At 51.0% G+C, this 26,591-nt stretch overlaps 1 protein-coding gene across 3 annotated transcripts; it reads left to right on the top strand.

The window, feature by feature from the left end:
* Window positions 1–2,288: 2,288 nt before the first annotated feature.
* Adcy6 (adenylate cyclase 6) lies at window positions 2,289–26,048 on the top strand. 3 transcript variants are annotated; one of them, XM_090325020.1, is made up of 22 exons: window positions 2,289–2,678; window positions 8,704–9,565; window positions 13,526–13,675; window positions 14,078–14,199; window positions 14,292–14,403; window positions 14,616–14,743; window positions 15,222–15,380; window positions 15,462–15,603; window positions 15,964–16,092; window positions 16,572–16,597; window positions 16,817–16,964; window positions 17,167–17,264; window positions 17,414–17,501; window positions 17,638–17,754; window positions 18,047–18,205; window positions 18,472–18,650; window positions 20,568–20,603; window positions 20,681–20,810; window positions 21,549–21,812; window positions 23,302–23,506; window positions 24,972–25,096; window positions 25,297–26,048. In XM_090325020.1, the coding sequence occupies exons 2-22, from the start codon at window positions 8,705–8,707 to the stop codon at window positions 25,420–25,422; spliced, it is 3,504 nt and encodes a 1,167-aa protein (XP_090181146.1). In that variant the 5' UTR covers window positions 2,289–2,678; window position 8,704; the 3' UTR covers window positions 25,423–26,048. The 3 variants fall into 3 exon arrangements, with proteins under 3 accessions (XP_090181146.1, XP_090181153.1, XP_090181161.1); XM_090325027.1 differs by lacking the exon at window positions 2,289–2,678 and adding an exon at window positions 2,763–2,833; XM_090325035.1 differs by lacking the exon at window positions 2,289–2,678 and having other exon boundaries at window positions 9,322–9,565; window positions 13,596–13,675.
* The last annotated feature ends 543 nt before the right edge of the window (window positions 26,049–26,591 follow it).

Below are 26,591 nucleotides of genomic sequence, written 5' to 3'. Positions count from 1 at the left end.
TACAACCTTCCAGATTTGTCTGTCCAAGAATGGTGTCAAATAGTGATCCTCAGATCCCAGTCTTCTGAGTAGCAAAGATTATCATCAGGAGTCTTTGGCAACTGGCTATTGATCAACAGTTTTTATTTAAATTCCTTACGTCATCTTCATACATAGTTACTCACCTACCTTTCTTCCTCCCTCCCTCCCTTTCTTCCTTCCTGATTCTTCTTCCTTCTCTTTCCCCCTTTCTCTCTTCCTCCTTCTCTGCTTCCTCTCTTTCCTTTCTCTTTCCTTCCTTCTGTTCTTTGCTCTTTCTTTTCCTCCTTTCTCTCTTTTCTTCCTCTAGTATTTAATTCAGGGCCTCACGCACTAGCTCAACTCTTTCACTCATGGCTGATACTCTACCACTTGATCCAAACCTTTAGTCCAGCTATTTGCTGGTTAGTTGAAGATAAGTGCCTCCTAGATTTGTCTGCCAGGGCGGGCTCCAAATCCTAATTCTCAGAGCTCAGCTTCTTGAATACCTAGGTGGGAGCCACCAGTGCCTGCCTCCTTTTAGTTTTCAGAGGCCTTTTCATAATGATTTCCTTCCATATTGATTTCCTCAGTGATTGCACTCTTTTATATCACCACCAACAATGAAGGTTCCTTTTCCATGTGTCCTTCACAACATTTGTTATTTTGATAATTACTACTGTGATTGGGGTGAGATAGAATCTTAGTTTAGTGTTTGTGTGTTGGGGTAGTCCTGGGACTTGAACTCAGTGCCTGATCACTGTCCCTGAACATCTTTGATCAAGATGTCTACTTGCAGAGCTATATTGCTCTTTTGGTAGTAAACTGGAAATAATAGTCTCACAACTTTTCTGCTCGTGCTGGCTTTGAACCATGATCCTCAGAAATCAACCTCCTGAGTAGCTAGGATTAGAGGCAGAGGCCACCCATTTCTTAATTCCAAGTGCTATAAACCAACATCTTAATATCTGAGCTTGAAAACCCTATGAGAAAGGCAGTGGCTTTATTCCCATTTTACAGGTGAGGATATAAGATGGTAAGTGATTTTATCCAAGCATGTCCTTTACTATGACAGATGACTGATAAGTGAAAAAAAAAAGTAGTTTTCCTAACTTCCCTTCTCCCCTCCAATCCAATCGCTCTGTCCTAGGTTTAAGTGGTGGAATTGGATTGACAGGAGGGGAAAATGTAGAGATGGTTGGGTCTGGAGGGAGAATGACAATAATTTCAGATTCCTAGGTAGTGGAGAAAAGGCTGCCTGGGGCCTGGGCTGGATTGAAGGTGGAGTACAGGGCTGGTGGAGGGTATGATGAGGGGATTCAAAGGGAAGCTAGTAAGCTGCCTTTTTCCTCTCAGTTGCTAAGGGCACCCCCCACCCCCCTTTAAAGCCAGACCCACCTCCATCCTGGGAATTAACCCTTCTTCCCTTTCTACTTCTACTACCATTCTAAACCTCAAAGGGTTAAAGCAGTTTTCACATGATTTCTCCATCTCCCAGGTAACTTGGGCAGCTGCTTCGCAAGGGGAAATAAATAAATGTTCCAAACAATTTCTCCCCTTCTCAAACCTAGCAAGGCGTTCCCCTCACCCGCCCGCCCCGCCCTTCAGAGAAGCACATCCTTTGGGGTAAAAAGTGCCGGGGAGGGAAGTACTCAGCAAATTGGCAGGTGCAGAGGGCTGCCCAGAGAGCCGTGGGGCCACGCACGGGGAGCATCCCCCCCTTCCCGCCCTCCCTCCCCACTTCTGGTTCTGGGTTCAGTAGGTTCTCGCAGGGGCCGGTGCCCGAGGTGTGGGGTGTGCGTGTGTGCGCGCGGGGGGGAACGGAAAGAAGTGGTGTGCGGGCAAGCGGGTGCCAGGCGCACACACCTGGCGCCTTGTGGAATGAAACCTTAATTAATTATTAAACTGAGTTCCCGTGGGAGGGAGCAGGGCAGTGGCAGGGAGGGCGGGCGGGCGCGGCGGGGTGGGGGCTGGGGTGGGGAGGAAGGGAGAGGTGAGGAGGGGGCGCGCAGCCTGGGGGACCCCGGCCTCGAGGGGGGGAGCCGACCCCCCGGTGGGGCGAGGAGGGGCGTACTCACCCGGCGTGAGTGGGAGTTTTGGCCGGTGCGCTGGGGACCCCTGGGGTGGGGTGGGCGGGAGCGCCGGAGGCCGCGCGGGGTGGGGGCGGGGGCGGGGGCGGGGGCGTGCCCCCTCCTCCCCACGGGTCTCGATCCCAGAACAGAAGCCGCTTGTTTCCCCTAGCCCGGGGGAGGAAGCGGCCGCAGGGGAGGAGGGGGCGCGCGGAGGGAGGGGTCCCATTCTTTCACACACCCCACCCCCGCTGCCACACCCGGGTCCATCCCGGGGAAGCGGGGAGAGGGTATCCCTGCCCACCCCCAGTCCCCGCTTCTGGGGAGGGGGAGGGGGTGCCCAGACAAAAGGAGCTTGTGCCTTTAAGGCGGGGAGTCCGGGAGACGGCGGGGAGGGGACTTCTGGATCCGGGGTAGAGGGCGGCTGCGCTGGACAACAAGGGAGGGGGCGAGGGCCGGACGGACCCACGGCCGGCCGGACCGACGGACAGCGGGCGGGACGGCCGGGACGCGCGGGCTCGGAGAAGGACCGCGGGACAGCCGGCCGGCGGGCCGGAGCCCGCGGGGGCGGCGGGGCGGGGGCCCCGGGGAGGCGCCGACCCGGGCCGGCAGGTGAGCCCGCGGGGAGCCGCGCAGGCGGGGGGGGGGGGGGGGGGGGCGGGAAGCGGCCGCGCGGGGTTCGGGGGTTCCAGGCTGGAGCCGCGGCCGCGTGGCTCCGGTGCGGCGCGAGTTGGGGGCAGCGTCGCCTGGGATGGGCAGTGCTGACGGTCTTTATTATTTTTTTTTCGGGAGGAGGGAGTGGGGTGAGCCCGAGGCGCCGGGGCTGGCGGTGGGGGGGGGAGAGGTCCTGGTGTAGATGGAGGGGGGCGTCAGGAGTTCGCCCGTCCCCCAGGCTGGGCTCCGGGTTCCCCACTGTCACTCTCCACTGGCCGATTCCCTTCCTCCACTTGCTGGAGTTTCCAGGCTGGCCCGGAGGAGAGCCGGGGAGAAGGCATGTACTGGGGGAAGGGTTGTCCTGAGGGTTTGGCATTGGGGGAGTGGGGTGGGTCTCTGAAGTTTAGGAGGGAGTGTGGTTGCCTTAGGGGGGGTTCAGGAAAGCCTTCTGCGGGGCGCCCCCTCCCCTTGTTCTTACTCCAGACATTTGCAATAAAAAGGGTAGTGTCAGCTACCCAAGGCCGGCCTGGTACTGGCTGGGTGGGCAGCCAGGGGCAAACTTGATTGGGAGTGCGCTCTGGGGCCTGATTGGCCCCCCTCCAAAAAAAGACAGGAATTAGGTGGTGGGAGACCCTGTCCACATCACCCTTCCCAGCTTACCCCTCCTTCTCCTTGGAGTGGTCCTGGTTGCTGGAGGACTCCGGCTGCGGTGTTATCTGGTTAGGATTGGGTTGGGAGCCCTTTTGCCTTGTTAGCAAGTGCCAAGGCTGGGAAAGAAGGAAAAGGCAGCAGGAAACTTCCAGATGAAGGCCCTGGGAAGACTCTTGTACATCTGGAAAGGCCTGGAATGGAGGCACATCCCAGCAAAGTGGGCGGTAGTGTTGGCACTGCTGGGCCTTACCTGTATTCTGGGCAGAACTTTCTTAAGTCATTTGGGGAAAACAAACAAACAAAACAACCTGGGAGGCTCCCTTGTCCAAAGAAGACGAGAGCAGATGGGCCCTGGGGACAGGATAGGTGAGAGGTGGCCTAGGAGAAGAGTTGGGTGAAGCAGTGGGCAGAGCTATCCTTAGGGCTGGGCTTTGGCCTCCAGATTCCAGTCTCAGGATGCAGGATGGGAGGAACTTGAAATCTAGAAGGCCCTGGGCCTGGGCCTCAGGCTGCATGGGATATGGCTGTGGGAAAGAATGGTGTATGGAGCAGCAGATCTGGGAGAGAAGCGAAGGACCAGGACTCAGGGGAGGAAGGGGGTCAGGAGCCTGACTCTACAGATGAGGGAGGTGGTTTTGCATCCCTGCTCAAAGTGATGGTTCCTGGACAGGGAGTGTTGGGGGAAACCGTTTAGAGGAGTTTTGTGTCTTGGAACAGTGCCCTCCTGTTTCCTGCCATACTAGCCTGGCATCGAGCGCTAGGAGTGCTGGGAGTTCTTTGGGATGGACAGTGCCTGGAGTAGAGCAGGGAGGTGGGGGGGAGGATGGTTGTAGTTAGTTGGACAGTTTCAGGGCTCCAAAGCCATCCCCTTGTGGGGTCAGAGTGTTCTTGGAAGGGGCATGCATTCCCCTGATAGTGTTTGCTCCTTCCTCTGTGGGTAAGAGCCAGATGCTAGGATATGCTTCCAGAGGCTGGGAACATGGCCAAAAATAGGCCCTGTGGGAACAGAGGTCTAGGCCAGTGGTAGTGGGGGGAGATAACAGGGCTGGGGACTGGAGAATGGAAAGAAGCTAAAGCAAAATGTCATGGCTGGTGTGGGTGGGGGGTAATGGGAAACCTGCTTGCTTACTCTGGGTTCTGTCTCCAGCAGTTCTGGGGATTGACAGCTGAGGACACAGGGTTGATACAAGCAGGCATTTCATTGGCTGGAGGGATGTGTGTTCTTGCTTGTGTCTCTCTTGTCTTTCTGTCTCTTGGGCCCTGGCAGAGGTTTGGGCTCAGAAGGTTGGTTATAGGGTGGAGAGAAGAATTAATATTAACAAGTGTTTACTACATGATGGGTATTATTGCATTCTTTCTTTAGAGTCCTTTTAATTCCCATTTTACACATGAGATTAAACAAGCAGGGAGGCTAGGTAACTTTTTCAAGGCAGTATAAGTAGCAAATAATTATGGTAATGTCTTGCACCAAAAATGGATCTGCCTGCCTGCCTGCCTGCCTTTCTTTCTTCCTTCCTTCCTTCTCTTTTTTCTTCTTTTATTGTGCCAGTACTGGGGCTTAAACTCAGGGCCTGGGCACTGTCCCTTAGTTCTTTTCACTCAAGGCTTGTGTTCTACCACTGGAGCTACAACTCCAGTTTTGACTTTTTGATGGTTAATTAGGAGGTAAGAGTCTCATGAACTTTCTTGCCTGGCTTAAAATCCTGATTCTCAGATCTCAGCCTCCTGAGTAGCTAGGATTATAGGTGTGAGCCACCAGTGCCCAGGGGTTATGCTTTCCAGGAAGCACTTGGAAGATCTAGGCCTTCTTTGGTGACCTCTTTCAAATGCCAGCTGACCAAAAGTCTTGTACACCTGCCCTGCCCTTTGAGATGGCACTGTTGGTGATGTTAAGGGGTTGGAGGGTATGCTACTCTGTGGCATATGGAAGTGCCAGGAGAACTTGACTAAGGATGACCAGGGATGGAGTTTGGGATATGCTGTCTGCTTTGGAGGCTCTAGGGTGCCTGCTTGGAGTGTTGGTCATGCTTCCTGAGTGGCTGGTTCTGTGGCCACCTGGGGTAAGTGCTAGGTAGGTTCCACACTAGTTCCCCAGCAAGTACAAATGTCACTGACATTTAAGTACAAACGGCCCCTCATGGTGCCCTGCGGGCATGAAGGAGCATGATCTTGGTGGGGAAATAGTATCTGTGGGGACAGTACTTTCATGGTTTGGGCTCAGTGAGGAGACCTGGCAAAGCTGGTGTTGTGGAGTCTACCCAGTTTCAGATGCCTCTCTCCAGGAAACCTGGGATCTCAAACTGTTTGGGTTACCCAACTACAACTACAACTACCCTATTCTGGTCTTTTTAGTTTCCTTCTTTTTTTGGGGGGGGGGGAGAAGTAGGGGTAGCGGTCCCAGGGTTTGAATGTATTGCCTGGGAACTGCCCTGAGCTCATTTGCACAAGGCTTAGGACTCTTATCACTTGAGCCACAGCTCCATTTCCAGCTTTTTTAGTAATTAATTGGAGAGTTTCACAGACTTTCTGGCCTAGGCTGGCTTTGAACTGTGTCCCCTACTTAGATCTCGGCCTTCTGAAGACTTAGGATTATAGATGTGAGCCATCAGTGCTCAGTTTACCATAACCTTTGACTTTAGTTTATTCCTGTCTCAGCACCAGCTTCACAAGGCTTTGGAGAAATTCAGCTGGAATTAGGCATGTGAAAACACTTTGAAAGGTTTAAAACACAGAGAAGAAAAAACAATGGCCATACATCTACTCAGTCAGTGTCGATATCTCACTTCTACTAGGTGTTGTAGCTCCTGTAGTAAGCCAAACAAAATCCAAACCCTTGCCTTTATGAAGTTCAAGTCCCACTTAGGAGGAGAGACAGACAAGAACAAAGAAATGTATAGAATGGCAGTTGCTGATAAGAGCTGTGGAGAAAGAGAAAGTATAAAGCTGGGAAGAGAGATAGGGAGCCCTGGGACAGGGAGTTGCTATTTTAAAAAAGTGGTCAGAGTTTCTCCAATAAGGGGGACTGTCTCCAGACAAGGAGACAGTAAAAACCAGAGTCCCAGGCTCAACTGAACTTGGTGTGTTGGGGGAGAGTGAGGAAGATGAAAAGTTAGGATAATTATTAGCTGTTGTTTTGCATTAGTTTTGAGTCCATGTGTCATTGAGCTTGCTGGTTTTTTTTATGATTTATTTATTTTGGTGCAGGTGTTGAGGCTTGAACTTATGGCTTCAGATATCAGGCTTTTGTTTTCATTCAGGGCTTGTACTCTACTACTTGAGCCATGCCTCCATTTCCAGCTTTTTGCGGGTTGGTTGGAATTAAGAGTGTCATGGGCTTTTCTGCCTGGGCTGGCTTTGGGCTAGCTGATTAAGTTAGGATTATAGGCATGAGCCGTCAACTCCTTCATTTTTTAAATGGGATTGAACCCAAGCCTTGTGTATCCAAGTACTTTGTCACTGAGTTACCTCCTCAGCCTGTACATTTATTGAGTCCCTACTGTCAGTTCTAGCTGGTCACCAGTGGCTCATGTCTAAGATCCCAGCTACTCAGGAGGCTGAGATCTGAGGGTTGTGCTACAAAGCCCAGGTAGGAAAGTCCATGACATTCTCATTTCTAATAACCTAAAAAGCCAGAAGTGGAGTTATGGCTTAGTTGATAGAGTGCTAGCAAAACAGCCCAGGGACAGCACCCAGGCCCTGAATTCAAGACCTAGGACACACACACACACACACACACACACACACACACACACACCCCAAAAAGCATTGACTGAAATTCTCACAAAACTTCTAGTCTGATGGGTAGAGACATACATTAAGTACGAGTGATTTAATTATAATTACAGTAAGGAGGAAATGTACAGAGGTAAAGTAGCTGGAAAATTTTTCCTAGGAAGTTATACTTGAGCTGTGACCTGTGGGAAGTTGAATTTAGCATGTTGAAGTGTGTGTGTGTGTGTGTGTGTGTGTGTGTATGTGTATGTGTATGTGTGTGTGAGAGATGAGGAAGGATGTGGAAAGAGATTCCCCTTTGTTCAGAGGTCACCAATTGGCAGCTCATAGGCAGAATTCATTCCACAGACGTGATTTATTTGGCTTGCAGTACTGAATTATGGGGAGTCATTGCCAACACCAGCTGGACACTGGTGGCTCAGGCATAGAATCTAGCCTCTTTGGAGGTTGAGATGTGAGGATTGAGGTTTGAAGACAGCCTGGGCTATGGCTCAAGGAGTAGAGTGTTAGTCTTGAGTAAAAAAGCTAAGGGAATGGGTGCTGGTGGCTCACATTTGTAATCCTAGCTACTCCGAAGGCTGAGATCTGAGGATCATGGTTTGAAGCCAGCCCAGGCAGAAAAGTCCACAGGAGACTATTATCTACAATTAACCACTCAAAAACCAGACGCCAAACTATGGCATGATCATATGGTAGAGCACTAGCCTTGACATAAAAAGGCTCAGGGATAGTGCTCAGGCCTTGAGTTTAAGTCCTACAATTGCCAAAAAAAGCTAAGGGACATTACCCAGGCCCTGAGTTCAAGCTCTAACACGGGCATAAAAGAAAACAAAAACATATGAGATGTCATGTTGCCATTTGAGGTTTTCTTCTAGACCAATCTGGAATAGTGGTGGTTACAGTCTAGTGGTGCTGAGTGGCTTCTTGTCCCCATGCTTGAGTAGGAACTTGACTTCTCCTCCTTTGTATGGGTGGACTGTGTCACTCCCTGAGTATGTGATTGCACCCCCCAAAAAATTTTAATTTTAGAGGGAGGTGAATTTTTAGGTGTATGACTTAGGGTCAAACAAATCTGTTTTAGACTTTTACTTATTTGGTTGTTGTTAGATATTGGGCAAGTTTCTCTACCTCCCTGTATCCTGGTGTCCTTGACCTGTTTTCACCTGTTGCACGGAGATGCTATTGTTTACTTCGGGATTGTGTGTGTGTGTGTGTGTGTGTGTGTGTGTGCATGTATATGTACCATACTAGGTTTTGAACTTGACCTGGACCCTGGCCCTTAGCTTTTTCATGCAGAGCTGGCATTCTACCATTTGCTTCACAGCTCCACTTCAGCTTTTTGGTAGTTCATTGGAGATAAGTGTCTCATGGGCTTTCCTGCTTTGTCTGGCTTCAAACCATGACCTTCAGATCTCAACCTCCTGAGTAGCTAGGATAATAGATGTGAGTTACCAGCGCTGGCTACCTCAGGAATTTTGTGAGGATGGTATATATGCATGTGCTTCATTCGTTCCTGGGAAGGGCTCAGATGGTGAGCTCTTACATGAGGCAGTAGCCCTGATAGTGATACTAATGCCCTCTCATACTTTTCTCCCAGCAGCATGTCATGGTTTAGTGGCCTCTTGGTTCCCAAAGTGGATGAACGGAAAACAGCTTGGGGTGAACGCAATGGGCAGAAGCGCCCACGTCATGGGACTCGAGCCAGTGGTTTCTGTACCCCCCGCTACATGAGCTGCCTCCAGGATGCCGACCCACCCAGCCCCACTCCCGCAGCTCCTGCACGGTGCCCCTGGCAGGATGAGGCGTTCCTTCGGCGGGCTGGCCCAGGCAGGGGCATGGAGCTGGGGTTGCGGGCTGTGGCCCTGGGCTTTGAAGATACCGAGATGACAACAACAGCTGGTGGGGCAGCTGAGGTGGCACCTGATGTGGCATCCAGGAATGGACGATCGTGCTGGTGCCGTGTGGTGCGGGTTTTTCAGTCGAAGCAATTCCGCTCAGCTAAGCTGGAGCGCCTATACCAACGCTATTTTTTCCAGATGAACCAGAGCAGCCTAACGCTGCTGATGGCAGTGCTGGTGCTGCTCACGGCCGTGTTGCTGGCCTTCCACGCCGCGCCCGCCGCTCCTCACCCCGCCTATGTGGTCCTGCTCGTCTGTGCCGCCATCCTCTTCGTGGCGCTCATGGTAGTATGTAATCGACATAGCTTCCGCCAGGACTCCATGTGGGTGGTGAGCTATGTGGTGCTGGGCATCCTGGCAGCTCTGCAGGTTGGGGGTGCCCTGGCAGCCAACCCACACAGCCCCTCAGCAGGCCTCTGGGTCCCCGTGTTCTTTGTCTACATCACCTATACACTCCTACCCATCCGCATGCGGGCTGCAGTGCTCAGTGGTCTGGGTCTCTCCATCCTACATTTGATCCTGGCCTGGCAACTCAACCGTGGAGATGCCTTCCTCTGGAAGCAGGTAGGTGTGTGCAGGAGAAGGGTATGGGGGGGGGAGAGGGAAGGATGAGTGAGTCATGTGTGGATCCTGGATCGCTGGGGTGTCTGGCTGTACCTAGGAGGCCAGGTTTCAGGGATGGGCCTCCTTTTAGATCCTGGAGCAGATGGCACCACTGAGAGGAGGGAGGGCCCCAAGACCAGAGCCTGAATGCTGTCACCATAAGCCACAGTCAACAGCAGCTCTTTATCTTCAGGCTGCTGAAGTAACAGCCTGGGGATATGTAATATAGGATGCTGGAAGGGCTGAGAAAAACAGTTCAGGCTGGGTCTAGGCCTTGGCATCTCTGTCTCCAGAGATTACATGCCCTGATGCCATCCTTGAGAAGAAACTCTTAAGTGGTGATCTGGATGGAAGATGTCACCATGTCCTCTTTCAAGGACCAAAGTAGTTTTTAATTTTTTCTTGTGCTGGTCCTGAGGCTTGAACTCAGGCCTCAGCGTTGTTCTTTATTTAGCTTTTTCATTCAAGAGCTGATGTGCTTTCACTTGAGCTACACTTTCACTTCTGGCTTTTTGCTAGTTGATTGGAGATAAGAGTCTTACAGACTTTCCTGCCCAGGCAGGCTTTGAATCACAATCCCCAGTTCGCAGCCTTCTAAGTAGCTAGGATTACAGGTATGAGCCACCAGAAGCCAGCTCCAAAGTAGTTTTTGAGAGGGCAGGGAAAGAGGAGGACTTCGGTTAGGTCTCTCCTGGGCCAGGAGTGATTTGAAGGGCATTGGACAAGAGAAATACAGTAGTGTAGGAGCCTGACATCACCTCCCCTTTGCATCCTGGTCACTGGGGGACCTGCAGCCCTATCTTGACGTTCTGTCCTGCTATACCAGCTATTGCCTTGGGGTTCTGATTGTGAGTAAGTGGGACTTAGTAGCTGTGTGGGGTGGCTGTCCAGTGAACTGCATTCTGCCCCCATGGGATCTTAGACAACTCACTCCATCTCTCTTGACTTTAGTTTCACAGACTGCAAAATGGAATTAAAAAAATACTTCATGGAGTTAAAAATACTTCGTGCAAAGTATTACTGTTAGGGCTCCACCTTCTCAGACAGAGTGGGCCCTGACAGGGCATGGTTCTCATCGGAGGGTGGCCAGTTGTGCAGAAGGCCAGCAGGGCTTTGGGGGAAATCACTTTCAGAGGGACACGTTTGTGTGGTCTGCCATCTCATGTTACCCTCCTTGGCCAAGAAGCAGAGGCTGAGGCCTGGTTGCCATAGGCACAGCCCCAGTCAGTACCATCTTGGTGCTGGAGTGTGGTCGTCTGTGTGGGAGTGTGGGAGGGACCAACTGTGGCCGGCCGTGTCAAAGGCTTCTGACCTATAGCCCTCCATGGCCTCATGCACAGAGAGGAAGTTGCTTGGGATTCCTGGGGTGAGAGACTGGGTGCTCTGGCATGATGCCCATCCCCGCCCAGCCTGCACTCCTGAACAGAACGTACCTTTTTCAAAGTAACTTTATAGCTGGTTTGTTTGTGGAGCATGTGCCTGCTGGGCACTATGAGATTTCTTAAAGGGCCAGACCTTTCTGCTCAGGCTAGTCCCCCAGACTCTCTTCAGATGATCTGTCCAGCCCGGGTCTGAGATTGGATTGCCCTTCTTAGGGGAGAAGGAGTTGGAAGGCAGTGCCTCCCCTCCCCCTTCCTCTTGGACTGGCCAGGAGCTGGGTGTGTTTCTCGTTCCTGCTCTCAGCTGGCATGGTGCCCAGAGCCAGGCTGAGTACTGATTGGGGAGGCTCAGCCTTAAGGAGGACAGGACTGCCAGCCTCCCATCTCCCCAGGGGTGCCTGGCTACAGTCTGATCCCCATGGGTTTTAGCACACACACACACACACACACACACACACACACACACACACACACACACACACCCCTTATGGTGGAAAAAGCCATGCTGCTGCCCAAGCCTGCCTGGGGGAACTGAGGACAATTCCTGGTGTCTCTTTGGGCCTGTGGGTTTCTGGATGGGGTGGAGACTTGTGGTCTCTTTTCTAACCTCTTAGGGTAGTCCTTTCTCAGCTCAGGTGAGAAGGGCCTTTCTTCCCAGACTCATTCACATGTGGATACGTGGAACACTTTTATGGAGTGACCCCAGCATGGGCATCCTTTTTCTTTTCTCACAGTGGACAGGGATACGTGTGGACAGAGTTATTTCAGTCTCTCATCCCTCTTCCCCTTCCCTCTAGCATGACTCACATTTTCCTTTAGGGCTCCTGGGGCTAGGAAGGGAAGTTGCCTGGTTTGTGCCCCCCCTTTCTTTTCTGTTCTACTGGGGACTATTCTTAGAAGCCCCCAAGGGAGATAGTGTGCCCCCTCTTCACCCCGCTGCTGGAAGGGCAAGATCTGCTTGGGCCGTTGGAGACCTTGTGCTGTGAACAGGGAAGGGAAGTTGGGAGACTGATCTTAAAGGGTCAGAGCTGAAATGCCTAGGGGTTAGACCACAGTTTTACACAGAAGAAGCCGAGGTCCTAAAGATGGAGTGTCCTTTCCAAATCTGTAGGACTAGTTCTGGTTCAGGGCTGTTGGTGAGCTTTCCCTCCCTTCTCCCCAACCACAGCCCTGCCCTAGCCAGCTCTGGGGTGGAGCTGCAAGTCCCAGGTTAACCCCTGAGTTTCCAGCAACACTGAAGCCAACGTCCTGTGGACTTGCTCCCTGCACAATGCAACTGATGGTGACTGAGGGCTGACTGTATCTGGGCAAGGGGCCTTTCCTAAGTGTGGGCCTGACAGGTTACAAGTGTGTGTCAGGGGTGGTGGTAGTCAGGCACAGTGAAACCTCAGCCCCAGAGAAGGGTAGTTCCTGTGTCAGTAACATGGATGATTCCTAAACCTGATCTCTGAGGTTAACCCTCAAGAGTGAGGATCAGTGGAGAGAAGAGGACCCCCCCCAAACCTGGGATGCACTAGACAGTGAGATTAGGGTATAGAAATCAGTATCTGTCCTGGACTCAAGTTCCCATGCTAGCCACAACCCACAGTGCAGCCTTGGGCAAGTTAATGAGCTTTTCTGTGTCAGAGTCTCAATTTTGAAATGAGATACTGTTACCTAATTCACAGAAACGCATTAGTTAATATACAGAAAGGGCCCTTAGAATCTTAGCACATGTCAGGTGCCAGTGGGTCATGCCTATAATCCTAGATACTCACAAGGCTGAGGCCTAGGGTTCTTATCTCCAATTAACCACCAAAATGCCAGAAGTAGAGCTATGGCTCGAGTAGTAAAGCACTAGCCGTGAGCAGAAAAGCTCTGGGGCAGTAAGTAGGCCCTGAGTTAAAGTCCTAGGACTGGCACACACACAAAATCAAAACAGATTGCTGGCATATTGCAGGTGTTCAAGAACTGGCTATGACAATAATAACAACAATAGTAATGGTATTAATTATGTTTATTTAGTCTGCAGGGCAGGGAGAGACTTTACAGATCTCATTTCCCCTATCTGGGTTACAGATGAACATAGGCCCAGAGAGGTGAGACAACTTGTCATGGGTCTCACACAGGAGAAGAACACAGGCCTTCTGGGTGCTGGCCTCCTGGAGAAAGAGTCAATACAGAGGAAGCAGCATTTCTCTTTTGCTTGAGATACTTGTGGGTCAGGAGATCAGAGCACTGGGGCTGGACTTCATGACCTACTTGGCCCTAGTTGGTGCTCTTGCTCCCTAAAGCTGTGAAAAGAACACTGTTGTAGTCCTGGAGTGATTCAGGCATAGCTCTGGGACCTGGAAAGCTGTAGGGGAATGGAAGAGATGGATTGCAGAGTGGACACAGTTTGGAGACAGATAGGGTATAGGACCCTCTCCTTGCTCAAAGAAACATGTTTGTGATAGTTTGGCAGGAGAGAGTGTGTGTGTGTGTGTGTGTGTGTGTGTGTGTGTGTGTGTGTGTGTGTGATGTGGAGGGGTGGTCACCATCTGCCTCTGCCACCTTCCTGCAGCTTGGTGCTAACGTGGTGCTCTTCTTCTGCACCAACGTCATTGGCATCTGCACACATTACCCGGCTGAAGTGTCTCAGCGCCAAGCCTTTCAGGAGACCCGTGGTTACATCCAGGCTCGACTGCATCTACAGCATGAAAATCGCCAGCAGGTGTGGCTGCTTCCCCTGACCAGGGTGCTCCCTCACCACTCCCCACCTCACTACCAACTTATTTGATGACTGGATCCGCTGCTTCGTTGGAATCTGTAGAGCATGGTCTGAATGGTCCTGTTAGACTGCATCGCAGATTCCTTTGATTCTGGGGGCCTAGGCTGTCCAAGGGTGGAACAGAATAGACAGGAGCACATTTGGGGGGTTGAAGGAGCTGGTCAAGAGATGGATGTCTGCTGGGGCTCAGGTGGGTAGAGTTCAAGCCATGGTCCAGAATGGGAAGTGAGAGCTCAGATCACCAGAAAGGTACAGGAGTGCCCTGGCAGCGCCGAGTGGCTGGGGTGGGGGATCAAAATGTGAAACCAAGAAGATAGCAGTGCCCTGTTGGAACCACTGGTCTAGGAGCGGCTGCTGCTGTCAGTGTTGCCCCAGCATGTTGCTATGGAGATGAAAGAAGATATCAATACAAAAAAAGAAGACATGATGTTCCACAAGATCTACATCCAGAAGCACGACAATGTCAGGTAGGGATGTCAGGGAGGTGGCGGCGGCGGAGGGTTTGAGAGTTTCTTTGAGGACCTACATGGACTATTTTGCCTTTGGTTGTTGTCCATAGCATCCTATTTGCAGACATTGAGGGCTTCACCAGCCTGGCCTCCCAGTGCACTGCGCAGGAACTGGTTATGACCTTGAACGAGCTCTTTGCCCGGTTTGACAAGCTGGCAGCGGTAAGGGTGCTGGGGCATGGGGGCAGTTCAGACTGTGGTGAGAACACAGATTTGCTGCTGGTGGCTGGGGTGTTTGTGTGTGTGTGTGTGTGTGTGTGTGTGTGTGTGCGCGTGTGTCGGGGGGGGGGGTGTATCCAAGACTGCAGTGAGGATGGTGGGCAATAGAATAAAGACCTTTCTTTCCCTTCTCCCCTTCCCCTCTGCCCTTTTAGGAAAATCATTGTCTGAGGATCAAGATCTTAGGTGACTGTTACTACTGTGTGTCAGGTCTGCCAGAGGCTCGGGCAGACCATGCCCACTGTTGTGTGGAGATGGGGGTGGACATGATCGAGGCCATCTCGTAAGCAGTGCCCCCTTCCTAGGCTTCCTGGAACTGGGTGTCCCAGAATGCTTTTGTTCTATTCTTTGATGTGTCCTCAAGAATTTCGCCTAGGCTTGGCACTTGATCTTTAAGATCTGTTTATCACTTGGGAAGGGAGTGAGTTTTTCAACTAGACTCCTGTGCATCTTTGCTGGCTGGAGAGTAGAGGAAACTAGGGAAAGGGGCATGGGCTAGGGGTGCTGAGAATCCTAGGTAAGCAGTCCAGAGAACTGATGCCTCTTCTTCCGGCTCGATCTCACAAGATTCGGCTAGCCCAGGATAAACACAGATTCTTAAATCTTTGTTCTTAGGCACCACGTCACCTGCCCAAGTCCAGCCAAGGCTATGCTCCTGTCCCTTGCATCTGGGTTTCTCCTTGCCCACTGGGATGCTGGGTTTCTGGGCTGGGGAGAGGGGAAGACTGTCCCAGGGGTTGATGTGAGCTATATCTTCCCAGATTAGTGCGTGAGGTGACAGGCGTGAACGTCAACATGCGCGTGGGCATCCACAGTGGACGTGTGCACTGCGGTGTCCTTGGTCTACGGAAATGGCAATTCGATGTGTGGTCTAATGATGTGACCCTGGCAAACCACATGGAGGCTGGGGGCCGGGCTGGGTGAGTGGAGAGATTCAGAGGGCTGGAAATGGAGAGGAAGTGGGAGAACCAGTATCTCACCTCCTGGCCCCATCCATACAGCCGCATCCACATCACTCGGGCCACGCTGCAGTATCTGAATGGAGACTATGAGGTGGAGCCGGGCCGTGGCGGTGAGCGCAATGCATATCTCAAGGAGCAACGCATTGAGACCTTCCTCATCCTGGGTGCCAGCCAGAAACGGGTCAGAACCAGGGCAGAGTGGGGCGGGGGAGGGGCAGGCAAGGACAGGGACAGGTGGGGAGGAGCCAGTAAAAGCCTTCTGTTTTTGTTGGTGAGGGTGGTGATCGGGCACTATCCCTAAGCTGTTTGCTGAAGGCTAGTGCTCTACCACTTTGAACCACAGTGCCACTTCCAGTTTTCTGGTGGTTAATTTGGCAGTAAGTGTCTCATAAGACTTTCCTGCCTGGGCTGGCTTAGAACTGTGATCCTCAGATCTCAGTCTCTTAAGTAGCTAGGATTATAGGCGTGAGCTGCCAGTGCCAGGCTAGCAAGAGCCTTCTTGAAGTCTTTCTTTGAGCTTTTATCCATGCTGCCCACACAGAAAGAGGAAAAGGCCATGCTGGCCAAGCTGCAGAGGACACGGGCCAATTCTATGGAAGGACTGATGCCCCGCTGGGTGCCTGATCGGGCCTTTTCCCGGACCAAGGACTCCAAGGCATTCCGCCAGATGGTAAGGAACCTTATTTTCTCATCTCCCTTAGCACTCAGTTATTCCCTTCTGTGGTTGCCTTTTCCATATATGCTTTCTGATACAGGGAATGGGAGGCATGGCTTCCTTCCAAGGGCCCCACCCCCAAGTCTTTTTTTTTTTTTTTTTTGGCCGGTCCTGGGCCTTGAATTCTGGGCCTGGGCACCATGCCTAAGCTTCAGTTGCTTAAGGCTAGTGCTCAGTCACATAAGCCATATCTCCACTTTTTTTTTTTATGATTAATTGGAGATAAGAATCTCATGGACTTTCCATCCTGGACTGGCTTTGAACTATGACCCTTAGATCTCAGTAGCTAGGATTACAGGTGTGAGCCAACAGTGGCTGGCCCCAAGTCTGTTTGGGGAAAACCTTAGCATAGTTGGGAAGGGACCTGGGAAGAGACAGGAAAGCAAAGGTGGCTGGCCCCTTACCTAACTTATATACTCTGTCCCTTTCTCCAGGGCATTGATGATTCCAGCAAAGACAAGTAAGTCAGGACACTGAGGCGAGGGGGATGAGAGAAAAGGCCCTGGGATGGGACTGTGGGAACTGAGATTCCCCTCTCTCCTGGGCCTTCCATGTGCTGTGTGAGAGCAGGAGCCACACATGGTTCACAGGCCCTCCCTTGGCAGCTGCTGGAGCCCCTCCCTTTATCACGTGACCCTTACTGCCCATGCACCTGGTGAAGCATGTCCCCTGCCCTCAGCCGAGGTGCCCAAGATGCCCTGAACCCTGAGGATGAGGTGGATGAGTTCCTAGGCCGTGCCATTGATGCCCGAAGCATCGACCAGCTGCGGAAGGACCATGTGCGCCGGTTCCTGCTTACCTTCCAGAGAGAAGATCTGGAAAAGAAGGTTTGGAGGGATACAGGGCAAAAGGATGAGGGCTGAGCAGAAGTGAGGGATCAGGAGTGATCACTGGGAAGTTGGAGGGGGAACTATAGAGTAGAGTGGATATTCGCATTGAATGGGCCAATTCTTTCTTGCCTAAAGCCCCTGGTAGCCCTGGGCTTGTCCCAGAGCAGGCCCAGCATCCAGCTCCATTTCTTCCCACTAGTACTCACGGAAGGTGGATCCCCGATTTGGAGCCTACGTTGCCTGTGCCCTGCTGGTCTTCTGCTTCATCTGCTTCATCCAGCTCCTCATCTTCCCACAGTGAGAGTCCTGTCTCTCCTTACCCCTTCCCCAAACCTTCCTAAATACCCCCACAAGAGCCCTGTTTCTTGGTGCCTGAACCCTGGCCTGTTTTGAGGGTGGGACGAGCATGCCCACATCTTCCTGAGTCACATCTCCCTGTGTTCCAGCTCCACCCTGATGCTTGGGATCTACGTCAGCATCTTCCTGCTGCTGCTGGTCACCGTGCTGATCTGCGCCGTGTACTCCTGTGGTTCTGTACGTGAGGGGACTTCCCCTAGGCCACCAAATACTAAGGGAGAGGAGGCCGTGCGTCTCTCGCTGGGCCTCATCCCTGGTTAGTCTTCCCCCTTAGTTTACATGGTGTCCACTTCTTGGTCTCTTGCTACTCCAGCTGTTCCCCAAGGTCCTGCAGCGTCTATCCCGGAGCATTGTTCGCTCCCGGGCACACAGCACAGCCGTTGGCATCTTCTCAGTCCTGCTTGTGTTCATCTCTGCCATCGCCAATATGGTAAGGGTCCTGTGAGAATGGTGCCACCTCTACTCTATGCCAACCTCTCTTTGGGTACTGGGAATGCAGAGGGGAATGATGTATGTCCTGCCCTCAAGGTGCCTGCTAGCCCTGAGGAGAAGGAGGAGGAACAGGGAGGAGGGGGGAGGGGAAGAGGGGGAGAGGGAGATAACTCCAGTCCTCCCTCTTTGATTTTCCCCACTTCTTGTTATCTCACAACTCAATCTCTGGAGTAGGAGGCACTTAGGTGTTGCTCTTGTAACCTTTTGTCTTCTGCACCGAATTTTTGCAGTTCACCTGTAACCACATGCCCATACAGACGTGTGCAGCCCAGATGTTGAATTTAACACCCGCTGACATCACCGCCTGCCACCTACAACAGCTCAATTATTCTCTGGGCCTGGATGCTCCCCTGTGTGAGGACACCGCACCCACCTGCAGCTTCCCTGAGGTGTCCGAGTAGTGTTCAGACAGGGGGGTGCCCCCTCTAGGCCAGGCCTGGTGATGGGCACTGGGGATCCAGAAACTCACCAGAGTCCTCCCCCTATCCCCCGCCAACTCCAAGAACAACTAACAGTCCTGGGGTAATATAGGCTGGGCATGGAGGATGAAGGGAGTTTGAATTTGAGGGCTTTGGGGGAGGATAGGTCAGGAAGGATCCTGAGTGCCCTGGCTTCTGCTGTCATCCAACTCTGCCTCTGCCATCGTCTCCCCCAGTACTTCGTCGGGAACATGCTGCTGAGCCTCCTGGCCAGCTCTGTCTTCCTGCACATCAGCAGCATTGGCAAGCTGGCCATGACCATTGTCTTGGGACTCATCTATTTGGTGCTGCTCCTGCTGGGTCCTGCAGCCACCATCTTTGACAATTATGACCTCCTGCTTGGTGTCCATGGCTTGTAAGTTCTCAGCTTTCTAAAGTTACCCAATGAGTCTTCTTGAGGCTGAAGGGTTACTGAGAACCATTGATGCCCATTCCCTTGTGCTTTTAGAATGCTGCCACTTAAGCTAGGTGCGGTGGCTCACACCTGTAATCCTAGCTACTCAGGAGGCTGAGATCTGAGGATCAAGGTCCAAAGCCAGCCCAGGCACAAAAGGACCTAGAAAACTGGAAGTGGGGCTTGGCTCAAGGTTAGGGCGATAGCCTTGAGTTGAAGACAAAACGCTGCCACTTACCTGTGCGAGAAAGGAAGATGAGGGACTTTCCTACTACCCATTATCTTAACCACCTACAGACCATACTGCTGCTTGGTGGCAGAGCCACACTGCCTAGGAACCAAACCTTTGACTCCTGGTTTTTAGAGTTTATTTTTCTGGGCGGGGGAGGGGTCAGTTGTGGGGCTTGAACTCAGAGCCTGGATGCTGTCCCTGAGCTCTTTTGCTCAAAGTTAGTGCCCTACCACTTTTATTTTATTTTTGCCAGTCCTGGGGCTTGGGTACTGTCTCTGAGCCTGTCTGTGTTCAAGACTAACTAAGTTCAAGACTTACTTGAGCCATGGCATCACTTCTGGCTTTTTCTGTTTATGTGGTATTGGGGAATTGAACCCAGGGCTTCATGCATTCTAGGCAAGCCCTCTATCACTGAATCATATTCTCAGCCCTGCAATGAGTCACAATGAGTTTGAGTCAAAATGCCACTTCTGATTTTCTGGTGGTTATTGGAGATAAGAGTCTCCTTGACTTTCCTGCCCAGGGTTCGTTTTGAACTTGGATCCTCAGATCTTAGCCTCCTGAGAAGCTAAGATAATTGGCATGAGCTACTAACTGCCTGCTTGCCTCCAGTTTTAAGGAGTTTTTTGGATACCTTATTGGCTCTCCCTCTGTAAATCCCCATCTTTTGTGATTTGTAGCCATAGTTGGGTGTGGTTGAAAGAGCCTCTGGAGCTGGGCACTGATGGCTCATGCCTGTAATACTGTTTAGGAGGCTGAGATCTGAGAATTGCAGTTCGAAGTTAGCCTGGGCAGAAAAGTCCCTGTGAGTCGCTTATCTCCAATTAAGCACCCCAAAACTGGAAGTGGGACTGTGGCTCAAAGTGGTAGAGCACTAGCACTAGCCTTGTGTAAAAGAGCTCAAGGATAGTGTCCAGACCCTGAGCTCAAGACCCAAAACTGACCCCTCCCCTCAAAAAAAGGGTTATAGTAATTAACACTTACGAAAGCTTGCTGCATGCCAGGCACAGGCAACATGTTTTATGTGTATTATTTATATCGCTCACTATTTTACTGAAGAGAAACTGAGGCATAGTTTTAAGCGACTTGTCCTAGGTAAGTAGAGATCCCACTACTAAGAAAAGAGGTTCTTGGGCCAGGAACATAGCCTAATGGTAGAGTGCTCGCCTAGTAGGCACAAAGCCCTGGGTTTGATTCCTTAATACCACATACACAGAAAAAGCTGGAGATTGTGTTATGGCTCCAGTGGTAGAGCCCTAGCCTTGAGCAAAAAGTGTCCAAGGACAGTGCACAGGCCCTGAGTTCAAGCTTCAGTGCTGGCAGAAATAAATAAGATTAGTTCTTGTAGCTGTTGCTCCAAATGAGTTAATTTCCCCAAGAGCCCTGACTCAATTGTTTTTTAAAAATATTTCTTTTATTGTAAAGGTGATGTATAGAGGTGCCATGGTTATATATGAGGCAAAAAGCACCTTTCTTTTTGGACAATGTCACCCCTTCCTCGCTCTCTCCCAGTAGACTTGGTTCTTGAGGAGTGGGTATAGGCTTGGCAGTGTAGCCTCTCTCCTGTGTGATTCTTCCCGTCTTGACCTCCATGACCTCCCTATCAGAATGCACCAGTGACTTTGTCTTTTGTATTTTCTTGCCAGAGCTTCTTCCAATGAGACCTTTACTGAGTTGGAATGGTAAGTGAAGGTTCCAGGGAGGCCAAGGGTAAATCCAGCAAAACAAACACCAAGCATACTTCTCTGCTTATCCTCAGCCCAGCTTCCGGGAGGGTGGCCCTCAAATACATGACCCCTGTGATTCTGCTGGTGTTTATGCTGGCACTGTATCTACATGCCCAGCAGGTGGAGTCCACAGCTCGCCTGGATTTCCTTTGGAAACTGCAGGTGACTTGGGTGGGGGAGAGGGAGTTGCTGGGGGCAGAGTCTAGGTCAAGTTGCAAACTCAACTCTTGCTATCTGGCCAAGACGCAGGCCCCTAAGTCCAAAGTCCTTCCTGTCTCCATGCTTCTTTGCACCCATTTTCTGTCTCCTACTCCATTCTACCCCATTCTGTGTCTACCCCCTACATTTCTATATATGTGTGTGTATGTGTGTGTGTGTGTGTGGGTGGGTGGGTGTGGGTTTGTGCGCGTGCACGCGCGTGCGCGTGTTTATACTGGTCCTTGAACTCAGCAATAACCCGTAGCTTTTTTGCTCGAGGCTGGTGCTCTACTGCTTGAGCAACATCTCCACTTCTGGCTTTTTGCTGGTTAACTGGAGACAAGAGTCTCAAGGACTTTCCTGCCCAGGGTTCACTTTGAACTGCAATCTTCAGATATCAGCCTCTTGAGTAGCTTGAATTACAGGTGTGAGCCACCAGCACCTAACCCTTTGCCTGGTTTTTTTTTTTCCTTCCCCTTTCAGTTATGGGATTTGAACTCTTTCTGAGCACTGTCCCTGAGCCTCTTGGAGCTCAAGGCTAGCGCTCTACCCCTTAAGCTGAGCCACAGCACCACTTTCTTGCCTGTTCTTTAGGCCTCATCTGTCCTAAGTTTTTCTTTCTGCATGTGGTTCTCTCTGGACCCCATCTTGACCACTGCACTCCTCCTTTGTGACTGCTGCCCAATGGTGTGGTGTCCACAGGCTACAGGGGAGAAGGAAGAGATGGAGGAGCTCCAAGCTTACAACCGGCGGCTTCTGCATAACATTCTCCCGAAGGATGTGGCTGCCCACTTCCTGGCCCGGGAACGGCGGAATGATGAGCTCTACTATCAGTCGTGTGAATGCGTGGCTGTTATGTTTGCCTCCATTGCCAACTTCTCAGAGTTCTATGTGGAGTTGGAGGCGAACAATGAGGGCGTCGAGTGCCTCCGGCTGCTCAATGAAATCATTGCTGACTTTGACGAGGTACTTGTCTATTGGCTGGTGCTGGCTGAACTGGGAGATCTGAGTTCTAGAGTTGAAGAACCTGGTTACAAGGGGTGGGTGCTACTGGGAGGACAGGAGGTTTGATGAACATAAAAAACTTGTGTGGGACAGGATAGGTACCAGGTAGTATTATTAAAGAAAAGCAAACTGGGTACTGGAGACTGACAGCTATAATCCTAGCTACTCAGGAGGCTGAGATCTTAGAATGGAGGTTAGAAGCCAGCCCCAGCAGGCTTATTGCTTATTAACTACCAGAAAATCTGGAAATGGAGGTGGCTTAAGAAGCTTAGGAGGGGCTGGGAGTTTGGCCTAGTTGTAAAGTGCCTGCCTACCATGCATGAAGACCCAGGTTCAATTCCTAGATACCACATACATAGAAAAAAAAAAAGCCAAAAGTGGTGCTGAGGTTCAAGTGGTAGTGTTCTAGCCTTGAGAAAGTCCAAGGACTAGCAAAAAAAAAAAAAAAAAAAAAAAGAAGCAGCTCAGAAACAGGCCAAAAGTTTGGCCTACTGGTAGAGTGCTTACCTAGCATGCATGAAGATCCAGGTTTGATTCCTTGGTACCACATATATAGAAAAACCCAGAAGTAGTGCTGTGGTTCAAGTGGTAGAGTGCTAGCCTTGAGAAAGCCCAAAGACAATGCCCAGGCCCTGAGTTCAAGCCTCAGGACTGGAAAAAAAAACAAGAACTCAAGAACAGCACCCAGGCCCTGTATTCAAGTCCTAAAACCAGCACAAAAACAAAAATAGAAAAAGAGGAAAGCAATAGTCTAGGGGATGACCCCTATGAGGCCAAACAGCAAAATGATCCCTTGAGAAAAATGGAGCAAAACATTAGAAAGGATCCTGAATACCCGGGTCAAGAACAGACCTTCACTGGGCACTGGTGGCTAATGCCTGTAATCCTAGCTACTCAGGAGGCTGAGATCTGAGGATTGTGGTTCAAAGCCAACACCAGGGAATTAAGTATGATATTCTTATCTCCAGTTAATCACTAGAAAACCAAAGGTGGCACTGTAGCACCAAGGGCTAGCCTTGAATGAAATAACAGAGAGACAGTGCCCCGCCTCCCCATGACCAGCAAAAACAAAACAAAATGAAACCCCAGACCTTCACTGTTCTAGAGGAAGGTCCTTCCTCACTATGGGACTCAGTTTCCCCAAAGGAGTTAATGCTTAACCCTTCTTCTGCTGTCCCATATTCTGTGAGGAGCCATCCCACTTAACCTTTCAGAGAAGGTTGTATGCCTCATTCTTGTCCTAGGGTCCTGAATTGTCTGTCTGGTTTTCTGACTCCTCAGACCTGCCCTGAAAGTAGTCATTGGAATGGGCCCATCTACCAAACGAGGGGCCCTGTTGAGACAGGGAGGAATGGGAGCCAGCCAGCCAAAGCAGGCATGGAATGGAATGTGGGACAAGGCTGGGGTTGGTTTCTTGGCTTTGCTAGCCAGGTCCCCTGTGCTTGTCCAGATCATCAGTGAGGAGCGGTTCCGCCAGCTGGAGAAGATCAAGACCATTGGTAGTACATACATGGCTGCGTCTGGGCTGAATGCCAGCACCTATGATCAGGTGGGCCGCTCCCACATCACCGCCCTGGCCGACTATGCCATGCGGCTCATGGAGCAGATGAAGCACATCAATGAACACTCCTTCAATAATTTCCAGATGAAGATTGGTGAGAGGACCTGGTCCTTTGACAGGTTTCCCCCAGGGCTTGTTTCCAACCCAGGGCTTGTTTCTGGGTGAAGCTAAGGGTACAGGCTGGGATGAGGTCACAGGTCCTCAAAGCTCCTGGTGGGAAAGAGATTCCTCTTTCCTTTTTTTTTTTTTTCTGGTCATGGAGTTTGAACTCAAGGCCTGAGTGCTATCCTTGAGCTTTTTGGCGCAAGGTTAGCACTCTATCATTTTGAGCCACAGCCACTTAGGTTTCTGTGGTGGTTAATTGGAGATGAGAGTCTCGGGGCTTTACTTTCTTGGACTGGTTTAGAACCTTGATCCTCAGATTTCAGCCTCATGAGTAGCTGAGATTATAGGTATGAGCCTCCAGAGCTCAGCTTCCTTCCCTCCTTTGATATCAAGCCTCATATCAAGAAGACTGGACTGAGAACTAGTGGCTCTCATCTATAATCCTAGCTATTCAGGAGGCTGAGATCTGAGAATTATGGTTCCAACCCAGCCTAGGCTTCTATGAGTGTCTCATCTCTTAACTGTCCTTCAAAAAGTCAGAAGTGGAGGTGTGGTTCAAGTGCTAGAGTGCTACCTTGAGTGGAAAAGCTAAGGAACAGTGGCCAGGTCTCTCTCTCTCACACACACACACAGGAACAGAGATCATTTACTATGCCTCCACAGTATGCTAGACTCTAATATTTTTAGCACTTTTAAATCCTCACATTATTATCCCCTTTTTTGAAGATAAGGAGATTGACTCTCAGAGATTATTCAGTCAAGGTCAAATGACTAGTAAGTGGCTGGACAGGAGAGAGACATCAGTTTTATCTAAACTTCACTACTGACATCCTTATCTGTAGCCAGTCTGACAGAAGTACTTCCTCTCAGATGAATCAGTGGTGGGCAGTGATTAATAGATGGTTCTGTAGTCAGACTGGCTTGCTACAGTGACTGCCCCATTTACTGTTTTAGTATCGCCCCAGAACTTTGAATATAAGATATGGGTGCCACTGCCTACCTTTGAGAGGTATCACAGAAGCAACAGTGTAAAATGCTTCCTCTAGTATCTGGCACAAAGTAGCCACTATTACAAGGTTTTCTAGCTTCTAAAGAGAGATCTCCATCTTTTTGTGTTTGTGTGTGTTGATACTCGGACTTGAACTCAGGGCCTGGGCACTGTCCCTTAGCTTTTGTGCTTAAGGCTGATGTGCTACCACTTGAGCGTCACCTCTGCTGTTTTTACTTGAGATAAGACTCTCACAGACTTTCTTGCCTGGGCTGGCTTCAAACTGTGATTTTCAGATCTCAGCCTCCTGAGTATGGAGGATTATGGGTGTGAGCCACTGGCCCTTGGCTCCTTTTCTACTTTTTGCTCTGGCTCCTTCTCAAGGTGCCAGCTGGTAGGAGTAACTCCTTGGGGTGGCCCTGGAGCAGCCACTAGCCTTGCTGTCTTGCTGTTCTCTACATCTCAGGACTGAATATGGGCCCAGTTGTGGCAGGTGTCATTGGGGCTCGGAAACCACAGTATGACATCTGGGGAAACACAGTGAACGTCTCTAGTCGTATGGACAGCACAGGAGTTCCTGATCGAATACAGGTAAGGGGCATGAGAGTGAGGGCGGGGAGAGGGGCATGGAACAAGAGAGCATCCAGGTCTATGGGACAGAGGCGGGGTGGCAATCTTCTATGGATGACAGGGTGTGGGAGGGGAGCTAGCTTGGCTAGAGAACACATGGTCTTCTAAAAATTTAGCAAGATGGATTCTGGGCTAAGCAGGTTCCTCTTCTACTCCCCTAGGTGACCACGGACCTGTACCAGGTTCTAGCTGCCAAGGGCTACCAACTGGAGTGTCGAGGGGTGGTCAAGGTAAAGGGCAAGGGAGAGATGACCACCTACTTCCTCAATGGAGGCCCTAGCAGTTAGCAGGGCACAGCTACCCATTCAGCTGAAGGGATCAAGGTGGGCATTGAGTGAACTCTGCTTGCTTGGGCGAGCTGTGGCAAGTGGCGCTGAGCCTCCAGATCTTGCTGATGACAAAAAGGGAACACCCCAGCAGGCTGTGCTTGGACCATGCTTGCCTGTCCTCCTGACTGGCAAAGGAGGAGTATCCAAGAAGCGATTACCCAAGCAACTTTCTTCTTTTAATTGGGACAGACCTGTTGGCTCTCCATTTTCTTCCAATTTTTGGGACCAGTTGAAGGGACAGCAGCAGAAGTGGGGGTAGCCCTACTTCCTGCCTGAGGGATTTAAAGGGCAACTCTTGCCATGCCCAACTGTTTTCCTATCTGGGCAATGGGCTTAGGGCTTGGTCCTTCCTCCCCCCACCCGGGAATATTTTGTACAGAAACTGGGGCAGGCATGAGGAGTGCCAATGCCATGCTTGCCTTTGCTATGCCTGTGTCTCCAGCACTGGTTTTGGGTACCACTAGCCTCAGGTAGGTGTTTTTTCCCCCCTAACTGCAGGGCAGAAGAAGGGACCCAGCTCTGTTCATATTTCAGGGGAATATTTCCATTTGCCAAATCCTAAGTCCCATGATCTGTCCCCAAAGGGGAACTCTGATAGCTCAGAGTTAAGCCTCAATTCCTATATGCTCCAGGAAAAGGGGTGCCTGGGCCTCACTGGTACTGTGAAAATGCCCAGCCAGAGAGCAAGACTGTGTATGTGTGGATGTCAGAAGATCAGATGCTGGACGTTCACTTACAGGTGCCAAAGAGTGCAGGAGGCCAGGGAGGGGCCAGGGTTAGCTCCTTCAGTGGCTCTTCTGGCTGTCTGCAGGCAAGGGGGGTGGGTAGGGCATGGAGCATCTCTACCCCTTCTGCTGCCAAATAGAAAAGGGTCAGGGAACACCAAGGGAGATAACCCTGATCCCAAACTTGGTCCCCCCAACCCTCAAGACTGGCACTGGGGAGGGCCTGTGTGTTTGTGTAACTGTGTGTGCATGTTGCTTTTTGTATGCATATCTGTGTCCAGGTCTGTGTGTGTTCTTGTGCTCCTGTTCCTCGGCTGTCTGTCTGGGTTGCCTCTCCTAGGGGCTTCTGTCTTCTGGGATTAAGGCACGATTTTTCATGTTTCAAGAGATGGAGAGAGATGT

Source organism: Megascapheus bottae, chromosome 2, assembly GCF_031878675.1.
Source record: "Megascapheus bottae isolate mThoBot1 chromosome 2, mThoBot2.hap1, whole genome shotgun sequence".
Taxonomy (NCBI): Eukaryota; Metazoa; Chordata; class Mammalia; order Rodentia; family Geomyidae; genus Megascapheus; species Megascapheus bottae.
Note: the sequence above shows the minus strand (reverse complement) of the source record. Positions and strands in the feature narration are given on the sequence as shown.